The 13,701-nt window shown below is 47.9% G+C and overlaps 4 protein-coding genes across 4 annotated transcripts; 2 read left to right on the forward strand and 2 right to left on the reverse strand.

Annotated features, from left to right (window-relative positions):
• Positions 1–5,591: 5,591 nt before the first annotated feature.
• Positions 5,592–7,504, forward strand: N7537_001486 (uncharacterized protein; the record flags this gene model as incomplete). Its single annotated transcript, XM_056892544.1, has 4 exons — positions 5,592–5,934; positions 6,003–6,341; positions 6,402–7,373; positions 7,431–7,504. 4 exons carry the CDS (start codon positions 5,592–5,594, stop codon positions 7,502–7,504), a joined length of 1,728 nt encoding a protein of 575 aa, XP_056757539.1.
• A 777-nt stretch (positions 7,505–8,281) lies between these two features.
• Positions 8,282–9,606, reverse strand: N7537_001487 (uncharacterized protein; the record flags this gene model as incomplete). The annotated part of the gene is made up of 5 exons (XM_056892545.1): positions 8,282–8,630; positions 8,728–8,900; positions 8,976–9,261; positions 9,317–9,423; positions 9,511–9,606. 5 exons carry the CDS (start codon positions 9,604–9,606, stop codon positions 8,282–8,284), a joined length of 1,011 nt encoding a protein of 336 aa, XP_056757540.1.
• Positions 9,607–9,905: 299 nt separating this feature from the next.
• On the forward strand, positions 9,906–10,187 carry N7537_001488 (uncharacterized protein; the record flags this gene model as incomplete). The annotated part of the gene is made up of 1 exon (XM_056892546.1): positions 9,906–10,187. The coding sequence occupies one exon, from the start codon at positions 9,906–9,908 to the stop codon at positions 10,185–10,187; it is 282 nt and encodes a 93-aa protein (XP_056757541.1).
• Positions 10,188–10,665: 478 nt separating this feature from the next.
• N7537_001489 (dynamin-related GTPase MGM1) lies at positions 10,666–13,529 on the reverse strand (the record flags this gene model as incomplete). The annotated part of the gene is made up of 3 exons (XM_056892547.1): positions 10,666–11,096; positions 11,149–13,170; positions 13,232–13,529. 3 exons carry the CDS (start codon positions 13,527–13,529, stop codon positions 10,666–10,668), a joined length of 2,751 nt encoding a protein of 916 aa, XP_056757542.1.
• Between the last annotated feature and the right edge of the window lie 172 nt (positions 13,530–13,701).

The following is a 13,701-nucleotide window of genomic DNA, read 5'->3' on the forward strand; positions in this document are numbered from 1 at the left end:
ACCTTGTAATGCGCGGGTTGCAATTATCTATGTCATTGCGGATTATCTACGGTTTGATGCGCCCGGGCTATACATTTTGTTTTCAGTTTCAATAGCATAAGGCTGCTGCAATTAATCTTTTCTTCCTAGCGTCATTCGATCCACTCCCGGGATGAAGGAGACGGCATGCAAATATCTTTAAAGGGGATCGCCACTTGAACTGGTCGAAGATGGAAGGATCCTTTGTTTTGCCTCGGGAGTAATTCTTACTAGACCTAACACCTAGGTGGAAGTTAGCGAAATTAAACTGGGGACTCGAAATTGTAGATCCGGTCCTTTGGGTGTCAATTACATCGTATATCGTATAGATTGCCACTAAAATGTTAGTATTGGATAGTTTCTCTATGACGTCGGAGTCCGGAGTCCAACGTTCTAAACGGAGTATATTGTATGTGATATACAGTATACTGAAGTTGTCCTGTGGGCGAGACTGCTTGGCACCCAGATCTATGGGTATTTCTAGTGCTGCAGTCTCACAATGATCAGATCCATTTTACCCAACTGCACGCCACCTATAGGGTTGCCTTCTCTCTCCCGAGCAGTCACCGACAGAGTGCAGCAACCTGACCTTGACCTCGACCGGAAGCGCACACTTCATCAAGGGCAGATGCAAATGGGCTCGGGCACACAGGGCCGTGTGACAGAACGGGGTCATCTCAAACCATCAGTTGATGTATTTTTGAGGCTGATCTCCGATTCCAGACTTCAGCCCCCCTTAAGAGGGGGCTAAATGCCAGATACTCCGTAGAGGGTGTGGACGAGCCCACACAACCCACATGCTCAAAAGGTCTCAAAGACAGAGCAAGTTGAGGGGCAATAATTTCGCATTATGTTTTTTTTTTTTTTTCTTAGCTTTTTGACTTTTTGCTTGACTAGCACTTATCTCGGAATTTGTCTAGATTGTGCAAGGCGCCCCGAGCACATCACAAAGCAAAGCGCTGGTTTCGGCGCTGGCGCTGAGACCAACAGGGTCTTGAATCTTGAACTTTTGGAGTACATCAAAGACTGTTTGCTTTCGTAATTTGACTTTGGCGGATTAGAACATCTACTGCGCGTTGACTCAACGGAGCCTTGCTCGGGGTAATCGATACTCTTTTTGCACCCCGCTCGGTGGCTTATGGGTGATCGTGATCAACGATCAATGCGGTACTGACGGTGTAGGAACTAAAATCTGTTGTCTGTTCCAGCTGAGTCGATGATCTGCTATCATACAACGTAGTCAGATTCCAGAATCATTACATTGTACTCGGAGCACACGCCAGTATAAAGTGTGGGGAGACACAGGATCTATTACGTAGATTTGTCTCAGGGGTCGGCTTGTGTCTAAGATTACCTAGTTTTCGATGCTTAACTAATAATAATACCAAGTACATACCTAAGTATAGACGGGACATCGGTCTCGAGATTCTAGAGCCCCGATAATAATAATAATATACGCGTAGCGGTCACGACTCGACGATCCCAGTCGGAACACACTGTACTTCCCGGCATCCGATCCAGGAAATAAATTATTCTGCCTTGAAAACTACCATCTAGCTTTGTTGCTGTGAATGGTGGAGCAGTCAACGCGTACGAAATGTGACTTGCACCCTTTTCTTACGATGGAGTATAGTACAAAGTGTACCCAAGATCACATCAATGATATGCCGTCTACATCCGGGAGCCACTTCTTGTTTTCACTCTTTTTTTGGGGGTTATTTTTTCGAGGAAATGAGACAAACTAAACTAAAATAAATAACAAAAGTGTTTCAACTCAAATCAGCCGTCCTATGGGAAATTGGTCGTCCTCCCCGGTCCAAGACGTGTTCAGTTGCAATGCCAGGTACAGTCCCGAGGCGAGCTGGGCTTGTTTCCAATCCGCAGCCAGTAACACGGTACTCTCTTATATACTGTAGATGTGAAATGCAAATATCCAATAATACCAGTGCCAACATGAAACTTAAGGAAAGAGAAAAAAAAGGAAAAAAAAAGGAAAAGTACGGATATGCGGCAAAAGAAACCTTGGGAAACTTCAACATTGTCACTTTTCGATTTTATGTGGATCTACCCTCGCCTGCACGGCACCGTGGGTGAACAGCACATATGTCACAGTCATCGACATCTCACAGATCGAATCACCATCTTTCGAGTATCCTTTGCAGATTCGACCTTCCGAGGTAAATGACGAGAATTAACCGTGGAGATCTAAAGACCTAGAGCCAATTGCATTCGAATTCACTCCATCATCATTCATTGCGTCTCCAAATCTATATCAGTTGAAACTAAATCTTTGACCTCTCGGGGTTGGTGGCTGACGACGCCTTTGCCCTTTCAAGGTCTCCAGGCAGATTATTGAGACATGGTCATGGCCATAACCAGGGAACACCGGCCAGTGGCGGGTTAGTGCTTTTGGCGTAACCGCCTTCTCACCCTGTTCTGCTCAACTTTTCTTCTCTTCGGTAATCGCGGGTTGAGGCCAAATCTGATCAACTTCCAAGGTTTCTTTGTTCGCCATCGAAATTTTATACGTTACGGTGACGGGTTTATTCAATCGTGCTATTTCTGAACCCGACCAGGGTTTTGCTGGTCAGATCATTCCTTGGTTGCTGGTGACGGGCCGCTCACAGCTTTGCTTTGGTATTCTTTTCGTTTGCCTTTGGAATCGAGTAACGGATGGGATGCACACCATGGCATATTGTTGATTGATCCCTCGTTTCTTTTTTTTTTTTTTTTTTTCAACCACAATACGCTAACGACTAACTAATCCAAGCCGGCTATTCTCATATGGTCTAGCCTTGCTTCAAAAACGCGAGCAGTCTGATTAACGTCCGCCCAGCCGATGCATTCGTTTTTGAATATGCGTGTCACTCCATTGCCAGCACGTGGAGACCGGTTCCTTAGAGGCAAACTGCTATAAGAGAGTTATCTGCTACGTTGTTTGCGTCACAGTGCCATGACACAAATTGGGCCTTTTAGTTGACTCGAAAGAAATCAAGCAAAAAAAAACTAGGGCTTCGTGGGTGAGCATTTTTGGCTATGAGGCCATTATTGAGTCTGAAAGCTTGATGGAGTCTGCCTTGATAATTCAAGCGATGCTCGCCTCACCTTCTATTTGATATCAACTCTGATCTCGATTGGCATTTTAATTCCATATTTTGTCTCGTCAAACCAACGAAGGCTCCCTGTTGACGGACTCGAGTCAACAATATTCCACCGTCAAATAAATACATACAATGCATCAATGCACCCCCAGAACCAACCGGTCAACGATGATGGAAGCAAGCAAGGCAAATACAATCTGACATACAAGGCGAAATCCCAATGAAACACCACCGGGTTCTGCATCCAGACTCTGCCCAGAGATACAGACACGAATCCACAGGAAGCAAACACCTCCCCCAACATCCTAATTCGGCCTCGCCATAGCCATAATGGATCTCACAATTCCCGGTTCCGAAATATCCCATGCACTGACTGGCTACATTCTGATCTCGCAGTGCGGCTATATGTATAGTTCCCCCGTAACACAGGCAAACGGACCTGATAAAGACCCTGAAGCATAGGCGATGTCAAATCTGACCAGACAGGGCCGGTGGAAAAAAAGGAAGTACAACGCCAGATATTCCATACACCAATCCAAGCCGCATCCTGCATACCCACCCCTTCAACACTCTCCAATCAAGATATGATACCTCGTCCGACATGGAGACACCGATATACCCAACTAACCCAGATGCAATCCAGATGGACGCGTAGACAAGCAAAGGCTGAGCAAATAATTAGCAGAAGGGCGGTATTAGGCTTGTACCCGCAGGAGAGCACACTTGTACCATCGTCAAGCAGGGTTTCAGCCTACTCAATAGATAGTCTCTCCAGTTACAAGCTCCCGGCACTGCTTACTTGCGTACTCTGTGGGCGGATAGACGGCCATTTACTAACGCCGTCATGTTTAAAATCCGTCCGGGCTGTCGCTCGTAGACACCTGTAGACTTTGTTCAATGTTGGATCTAGGCTCTGCTGTTACTAGGCTTGTAATGCTGGATGTATTGTTCTTTTTCTGGGTTGGGGCCGGGGGCCGGGGGCCGTGGACTTGTCTTCGTTTATAAAAGAGCATGGGATCCTCGTTGGATTGTATATTGTGCTACGCATATCATATCACATTCAGTGAGCTTTTTGATCATTGGGTTGTTGGTATTGTGTTTATCGATGTCCCGTGTAGGTTTGGACATGATATTGTCCTATTCTAATGGCAAAGTTAGCATTGGTCTTAATGCCTAAGGGTCTGTCACATCAGATCATGATGTCTGGGTTGATATCCTGGATTATACGTAATACACATTTTGTTGACATTCTAGGGATCTGAGGTCATATGGCGCCCTTTAACTTGCCTCGGAATCGAAGGGCAGCTCTCGTGGGCCTTTCGGTGATACGAGCATGTTGGTGCAAACATTGAATTGACCAATGAAAAGGCAGCTCCTGGGTGAACTTATCATATGTAATTTACACTTATGAAGAGGACATCTAATGTTGACATCACCTCATCCTATTCTTGGCCTCACTTAATACTTGATTCCTAGCTACGCAGATTTTCTCTCTATGATGCGTCATATCGGAGCTGGTATCGAACCCCTAATTGAGACGAGAAAGACCGGGAGTGCTCCCGATTGATCACATCACGAGTACATTTGACTTCCAACGATGACCGGCCGATTTTGGCCAACGTTTCCTGTATAGTCAAGCCCATCGGGATTTCTAAGGTTAGATGGAAGAAACCGGACCAGTGATGAGAGTGGAGCTTCGAACTTCCCCGGATTTTGCCATTAGATAGCTTTAGCGCGGATAACGTCAGAGATTGCCATATTGATTCAGAAGTGGCTACTCCGTATAGAGCAAAAATATATGGAATGGATATGCGGGTAATACCGGTTGAGAATCGGAGAATGCCGTAGGAGCTTGGGAATTGGGGGGCGGGGAGGGGAGGGGGAATACTGTTAGGTATGGGGTTATTGTAGGATTCGAATATCAATTCAAAGATCATTGCGCAGGTGAATAATATCAGTGCAAAATTTTACCCCAAAACATTGACCGATAGACCGAGTTTGAAGTTCCCCGGTTAATTTCTCCTCACCGGGAGATTGCTTGTCCCCTCAGTTCTCCAATTTTTTATTGTGTCTTTTTCCCTTTTTTTTTTTTTTTTGGCTTGTGATATTAACCAATTAGGCTGTTATTATAGCTTGGTCGGGAAAGAATTACAGGTTTCCATATGATATATGTTATTAGCTAAGGTGTTAGAGTAGCTTATATACTAATAAGTAATTGAAATGACCGAATTGGTAGGGGGGAAAAAGTGATAAAAGTACACAGTACCTAGATTTACTGCTTGAAGCACGCAATCAGCCAAGTACTAGATACAGGACCACCCCCTTTGGTCCGGGTACACCGATTCGCCCAAAGCAGCAACGCAATGATGGAGCTTATCAAATCTTTTTTTTTCCCTTTTTAAATTATTCAGTCACCCTTGATATTTTACCCTATTTGCATTCCCTTTGCTATCTTTGGTGTGCCCTCTCACAATGGCTGGCACCACGCTAGCAATTCGCAAGATGGCTCCGTCCATCATGCAGTTGTCGTCGATGACGCGCAGGTCGATGTCGACATCGCAGCTGGCCCTTCGCGCAAAGCCGATGCGGTCTACCCAGTCTGTGTCGCGTATCGCTCGTCGTGGCTACGCTGATGCTGCTCCTTCGCCCGCTCCGAAGCCCAAGAAGCGTTTCAGAGCTCTGCGTTGGGCCTGGCGGTTGACCTGGCTCTCTGCCATTGGTCTGACCGGTACTGTCGCATACAGCATCTTCGAACTCCGTCAACCCCCGGACCAGGCCGCGCCTGACCCATCAAAGAAGACTCTGGTCATTCTCGGTATGTGTCGGTCGCGATCGTTGATTGCCTACGGCCAAAGTGTCGCTAACGCGACTATGTTCGTTCAGGAACTGGCTGGGGCTCCGTTTCCCTTCTAAAAAAGCTTGACACCGAGAACTACAACGTTATCGTCGTCTCCCCCCGTAACTACTTCCTGTTCACTCCCTTGCTGCCCTCATGTACCACCGGTCTGATCGAGCACCGCTCGATCATGGAGCCTATCCGAAATATCCTGCGCCACAAGAAGGCCAGTGTCCAGTTCTACGAAGCCGAGGCCACCAAGATCGACTATGAGAAGCGGGTTGTATACATCAGTGATGATTCGGAAATTAAGGGTGATATCTCGCACACAGAGGTTCCCTTCGACATGCTTGTGATCGGTGTTGGTGCCGAGAACGCGACTTTTGGTGAGATCCTCTCTCGCATCTGAAACGATGCACTTTTGGGACTAATTGTGTACCGTGTAGGTATTCCCGGTGTTCGTGAGAACTCCTGCTTCCTGAAGGAAGTCGGTGACGCCCAGAACATCCGCAAGCGTATTATGGACTGTATCGAGACTGCCTGTTTCAAGGATCAAACCGAGGAAGAGGTCAAGCGTCTGCTCCACATGGTTGTGGTGGGCGGTGGCCCTACTGGTGTTGAATTCGCCGGTGAACTGAAGGACTTCTTCAACGATGACTTGAAGAAGTGGATTCCCGAAATCAAGGACAACTTCCACGTCACTCTCGTCGAGGCCCTGCCCAACGTTCTTCCCATGTTCTCAAAGCAACTGATTGACTACACCGAATCGACCTTCAAGGAGGAGGAGATCTCCATCCGCGCCAAGACTATGGTCAAGAAGGTTACTGACAAGTACATCCAGGCCGAGGTAACCAAGCCCGATGGATCTAAGGAGCTTGAGACTATCCCCTACGGTCTTCTCGTTTGGGCCACCGGTAACGCTGTCCGCAGCGTCGTCCGTGACCTCATGTCCCAGATCCCCGCTCAAGCCGAGTCCCGCCGCGGTCTCGCTGTCAACGAATACCTCGTCGTGAACGGTACCGAGAACGTCTGGGCCGTCGGCGACTGCGCCATTGCCAACTACGCCCCAACCGCCCAGGTTGCTGGTCAGGAGGGTGCCTTCTTGGGTCGCCTCTTCAACACCATGGCCAAGGCCGAGGCCCTCGAGCAAGAGTTGGAGGCCCTCTCAGAGCGTCAGTCCCAGGCCAAGGGCGACGAGGAGCGCAACCAGATCTTCGACGAGATTCGTGAGCGCCAGAAGCAGCTCCGCCGCAACAAGCAGATCGGTCCCTTCCAGTACTCGCACCAGGGCTCCTTGGCTTACATCGGTAAGGAGCGTGCCGTCGCCGATATCAGCTGGCTGAGCGGCAACATCGCCAGCGGTGGTACTATGACCTACCTGTTCTGGCGCAGTGCCTACCTGAGCATGTGCTTCAGCAGTAAGTTCCACGTTCTATCCAATACTGACTGAGATTCACCACTAACATATAATCCAGCTCGCAACCGTGTCCTTGTCTGTGTCGACTGGGTCAAGGCTCGTCTCTTCGGTCGTGATGTCTCCCGGGAGTAAACATCTACACCCGGTTTCGATGATCTTCTGTAATATCGCCAGCCACACTACTTCTTTCTTTTGGTTATTCAATGCCTTTCCTGACACATTGACTGTGCAATGTATCCCGCTACGCCCCCCCCCCCCCCCTTATGCCATCCCCCACTATCCTTGTCTTTTATCTCTCTTTGCACCTGTGACCGTGATAGACATATCCATTTTCCGTCTTTTTCTTTTGACACACTTTTGGTGCTGCAGTTGGTTCCGGCCTGAGACAAAAGCATTTATTCGCGTCTTCTTTGTTTCGCTTCCGATTTTCAAGACTGTACTGTACGCTATAGGAATATATAGACTGGGTCTGGGATTGTTGTATTGAATCTGTCATTTCCAACTATGAGGTGTTTTTCTTCCTCGGATATTGTAGCGCTATCACACTGCATATTTGGATTCCACCTCTTGATCGCTGGACGACATTCCTTTCTCTATTCTGCGGATCAACATCACATATCTCCATCCCCGTCCTGTGTGTGCGTTCTCACGCTCTGTACGCGCACTTCCCAACTGCACACCTCCCTATGTTTTCTCGATGCGTATACTGAAAGGAAAGAGGAGAATATAGTAAACTTAGTACTATAAAAGCTCGATAATTGAAGTCAATTAAGGATATTAAGAACAGTATATATTCGTTCAGATAATCACATTTATTTGGTTTGAATATCAGAGCTTCACAGAGTTTACCTATATATATATATAGATATCTAAAAAAACGAGAGTACTTTAAAAACTTTACACATCTCTCTACATCTTCACTTCTGTTTGCCTTTTTCCCTTGACCAAATAAGATGGCTTTCTAGGAGAATTAGGTGCCGGGCCTCTAGCCCTTTTCGCCGCAGGTTCATCGTTGTCTGCTGGAGAAGCCCGTTTAGGACAGGCTGCTAACACGATTTTCGATCCAGATGCTCCCGGGTCAGGTGATGTAGGCGATTGCACCTTAAAAGTTGAAATGGTACTTTTCTCTGACATATCATCTGTGATGAAGTTCTCTACTTTCCCGCCCCACGAGGTTATCACCTGTTGACAATTAGTGCAAGGTTTAGTCATTGCATCCAATGCTTGCAAGTGGCTATATAGGCCCTCTTTGGGTAGTCTGCTAAGCATCACCGAAGCTATACACCTCCTCACTAGGGGTACGGTTCCTAATTCGTTAGCACAGAACGTACAGGATCTCAAAGGCATGGACTCACCGTAGGACATTCACGAGAGGATAGGTTTCTGCGCAGTTTCCAAAAGGAATAGCATGGCTTCCTCGACCCGTTAAAGTTGTAAACTCGAATTTTATTCCTGCTGTGTCAGTTCTTTGATCACGAAGATTGAAACGAGCTCGTTGCAGAATTTTGACCCAGCGGTTGCCCAGCCCCTCTGGATTGCGATACCCCGCGAGCGATCATCCTAGGTGAAAGCGGCTCTGCTTATCCTTTTGCTCTGCCCAGACGCACGAATACACGGACGAGGCCATCGGAGCTATTCTGCGATACCAGTTGATGTACATTAGTGTTAGAGGTAAGTAGAAATTGTCCCGTGTAGTACCTCGGGGTGCTGGTCCAGTAAGGGAAATGAACCTACCTAGAAGGTCAAAGGAGCTCCAATATGAAACACCTCCATACGTCAATTTATCTAATAAGAAGTATGATTCATCCTCGCTGGCTGTTGCTGGGTTAACCATCCTCGAAATCGCCTGGGGGGAGGAGGGTTCAGATTGATATCTGGTCCCATTTTCACTGTAAGCATCCGATTAGTTGACAGAACACAAAGTCTAGCGGACATCCAACTCACCTGAGATCGAGAATATCGGTGCGTAGTCTTTTCAATTCTGATACGACCCTTCGTTCGACTCCATAGGTGGAATGCTTGTCTATAATCTCGATCATGAAAACTTTGATCTAAGCATAGTTAGGTAGCTTTAGTTAGTTATCTTTTTTTTTTTAAAAAAAAGGGAGGTGGACCGGTTCATAGTTGCAGCCACTTACTTGTGTTAGGCTCCAAGTATATGCATCCCTCAAGTTCACTTGGCCATTACAAGCCGGCAAATATGCCTCGGTGGAAGAGCTCGGGACTATTGACATTGCGATTGTTCTATTGTGCTATTGTCCTAGGTAGCCCTGGAGTTTTGTGGACAAGTCACCGTTTAAATAGTAATCCCATAGTTACTGGGGACTTGCGCCTTTGTCGAGGACATCACAACTAATATCATGAAAGAACCGTCAATTGTGCACAAAATAGCATGGATTATCAAAGGCCTATGGATCTATCGGACTACAAATAGAAATAGTCGAACAATAACAGGGGTACCGTGAAAGAAGAATAAACAAAGTACAAACCATCCCATTCCTTTTTATAGACTTGCATAGCCCAAAATATCTCTATGCCTGATATGAACTTTGTTAACCCAATAGGAAACCTCCTCGCCGAATCCAGAAGGCTTGCTGGTCTAGTGCCGCAGACTATATTTCTCAAAAAAGCCGACCCTCCACCAGGGAGTCCAACTTGGCGGGCAGAGCCTATGAGCCTAGCAAAGCTTAATTATGATGAATGGAAGGGAGAATATGGTGCTCAAAAGCGCATGACCGATACTTACAACCTCACAAATTGCGTACCGCTGTCTCATGACTTGGACGGCCTCTTGTTGGAATCAAATGGCAGATAATATCTTTGGAATCGCTATGGTAATAGCCTGGTACGCATTCTTCATGATCTGGAGGAGATCAAGAAAATGATTACTGACTGGGGACAAGGAGCACTGTCCATAGAGTTCATAGTGTTCGTGTAATATAGCCCTTTGATAGGAATCCTCATACGTTCATATGTAGGCCAGGTACTTGCCAGCCGAACTTCCGGGGTAGCGAGGGTTTCTACAGATCAAGAATGTAGAAAGAATAATCCAAGGAGTAGATTATCGAGTTTGGGATGAACGGCCGAGAACTATGTACATTGATTCAAAACATTTAGAGATACATACTAGCCCAAGAGGAAGGGGTAAGAGGAGAAGATGGCTAAACATGATAAAGAGAGTGATGAGAACACTAGCAGAGGTATCGAAACTCCAGATTGAGAAGGAAAAAAGAAACGAGTGGTTCGCATAGGCAATAAGGGGGAAGAGTCGGAAAGCCCAAACATCGGATATTCTAGAAAAGGTTCCAACGGCTTCGCGTTTCCTTTCCAGGAGGCGCACGCTCTGATTTCCGGGTGCGGCCGTCAAGCTGTCGGATGCCTTCGATCTTCTGCAGAGCCAGCTCTAGCAGCTCCTTCTTGCGGATGATGTCCAAGTGACGGCGGATGCGGGGATCCTCGCGGGCAAACCGCTCAACCTCGGCGTCTGAAAGGTGTCGTCCAAGTCTTGAATCAAGCTCACGTGGGAAATTATAGTAGAACTCAGATAAGAGCTCGACGTTGAGGAATAGAACGGCGGTGGAGGTGAGTTTATCTGCCACAACATCCAGGAAGACCTCTGGGCAGTAGTACTTGTTCTTTTGTGTTGCGCATTGCTTGGAGCGGACGGCGAGCAGTCTCATCTTGATAAGATCCGCTCGGTCCCGAAGGAAGAGGCCTTCTCGTCCTAGATAATATATGTTAGTGTCTGTAAATAGAAGAAAGAGGGAAATACCAACCTCTCTCCAACAAGGCGGCACTGAAACCACCCGCGCCACCTTCGCCGTTGCCCTCTAGTACTACGTCGCCCTTTCGCACTCTATCGATAAATGAGATAACGTCTTTAAGTTTTCGCTTTCCAACAATATCTTCCACATGCTTCATGGCCAACTCGCACGACTTGAGCTCTTCCTTGAGAACCTTGCCCATGTTGTCTCTGCCTTTAGTCCATTCAGGATCCTCGATTTCGATCTCAAACTTATATGGCTTGATGCAATTTTCGACTTGATCGCTGGTGCTGAAGAACTTGTCATTTAGGATGCTGGTACATGCGTCGACGATCTGTTTGTGAGCACCAGGGTGAGAGGCGAACGTAGACGAGGCTAGAAGCGAGTCCACATGGTTGTTGAGAGCATTGGCGACAACAGTCGTAGCCAACCGACCAATTCCAAGCTTTGTTAATGACGAGGTAGAGGCATCAAGCTTCCGGTGCCAATATAGCGACTCGGGATCGGCTTTGGGGAGGTCCTTGAGGGGATCTAATTCCAGCAGTGGAGGGTCCAAGTCATCGACTGGCTTGTTCCAGTAGCGCTGCGCCAAAATGTCCATGACCCGCTGGTCCAATTCTGCTTTGAGCATCTCCCGAACCTGCGGTCGCCCGAAGCTCTCCGCGAATGCCTTGAAGGAGTGCTTGAAAGCATCGAGGCTCTCAGCTAAGTGGGACTCCGCGCTCAAAGGTCGGTCATTATATTGAACCTTGAACTCATAGGTTGCCTCTTCAAGCTCTTGGCTGATGGCATCTTTGGTTCCAGATAGGCTAGATGACATGGTCTGCTCAAGAACCTGCATTAGCGTTTTCCGCAGTGTCGAGACACCAACTGAGACGTCAGAGTGGGGTCCGAATTCATTCTGATGCGCAGAGAAGTAGGCATGTTCATTCTTGAGAATGGCGCTGGTAATGTTTCCAGAGCCTCTAGAAAAGAGAGCTGTTGTCTGAGGAACCCGGGTAACCACACCCACGTAACCTAACCGAAGGGGGTATTTTTTATCGGAAAGGACATCGTGGCCACGTTCAGGGCTCACAAGGTCCATCTTCGTAATCACGCCAATAGTCCGCTCACCCCTAGGGTCTACTCGACGACTGGCTCGAAGTGCTGTCGAGTTTGCCAAGTCAACGTCGGCGGCCGAGATCGCCAAAATGACATTTGGCGGCTGAATGTATTTATCGCAAAGATCGGCAATCTTTTGCTTGAGCTCTGGGGGCTGGTCTCGGCCTGCAATCTGAATATATCCCGGAAGGTCGATCAAAGATAGATCCGGAACGTTGGGGGAATATATCGTGAGCTGGATGGGATCGTCTGTGACACAATCCTTTTCAGGAACGGCAAGGTTCAGATCTGTGAGTGTGCGCTGAACTTGAGAAAAATCCGTGATCTTTCCGAGGCCTAGGGCCGGAAATTCACCGTATTCCGCCTGGGCGTTGGGGGTGTTGACCAACGTGAGCTCGATTGGCCGCCGAGTCACCATGTTCGAGCCCTTGGGCAAGAACTCATGGCCGACGATAGCCTCAAGAACTGAGCTTTTGCCCGACGATTGGGATCCAATCACGACGATCGACGGAAGAGTAAGCGTGCCGGACTGGCCGATGGTCTGGAGAATATTTCTGATTTCGATCATTTTGCGTGTGAGCAGCATCATTTGGTCATCCTCCGCAGCATCTCTCCCCGGCCGTAAATCTTCCTCCCCGGATTGGTCATATCCAAACGCCGTAGTAGTAGCAGCGGCAGCGGCAGCAGTACCAGCCCGACTTTGTTTTGGCTTTTTGCCTCCACCAGATGAATCGCCCTTTCGAGACTCAGACTCCTCGTCGAGACGTAACACCTTCTGCAGCAAGTCAGGTATTTCGATGTCTTCGGTCGTCTTATTCCACCCGCGTTGTGTCTGATCTGCCATGTCCTGCAGTCCTTGGAACAAGGTCGAAGCTGTGTTCCCCGCCGTCTCCGAGGCTTGCCTGAAGACATCCATCGCATAGTTACCGGCCTCTGTGAGATTAAATCAGCTTAATATTCCACCTGTAGCGAGCTTCATTCACAAGAGACATACGAGTTGCTTGATATTGGAAATAAGCTAGACCCGCGATTGTTGCACCGCCGAACATAGCCGGAACCCTGACAAGCTTCAATGCCAGCTTCGGAAGCATGCGAGCAAATGAAATTGATCGAACAGCGGGGACATTGTGGATGGCATTTGCGCCCACTGGCCATGCGCGTCCTCTAAGAGCAGCGCCACCATCTGCGCGTAGCAGGCCGCCGGTCCTCGAGCCTGCATTATGAATATGGCGAGTTAGGTGACCGTTCCGCAATAGCGGTCCTAGCCGATGGGAGAGTATCCTCCCACTCATTATTGTTGTGGTAGCATTCAATAGAACTGAAAATAAAAGTGATAGCCTCGTAGATTACCGGACCACTGCACATGTGACATCAAGCCAGTCCCCGTGACTTGCGCAAGTAGCCGCGTAGCTTCCCGTAATACCACGTCACGTGAAATATGACGTGATGTGCAAGGGAAGTGAC

Source organism: Penicillium hordei, assembly GCF_028827395.1.
Source record: "Penicillium hordei strain IBT 12815 chromosome Unknown utg000001l_segment0_segment0, whole genome shotgun sequence".
Taxonomy (NCBI): domain Eukaryota; kingdom Fungi; phylum Ascomycota; class Eurotiomycetes; order Eurotiales; family Aspergillaceae; genus Penicillium; species Penicillium hordei.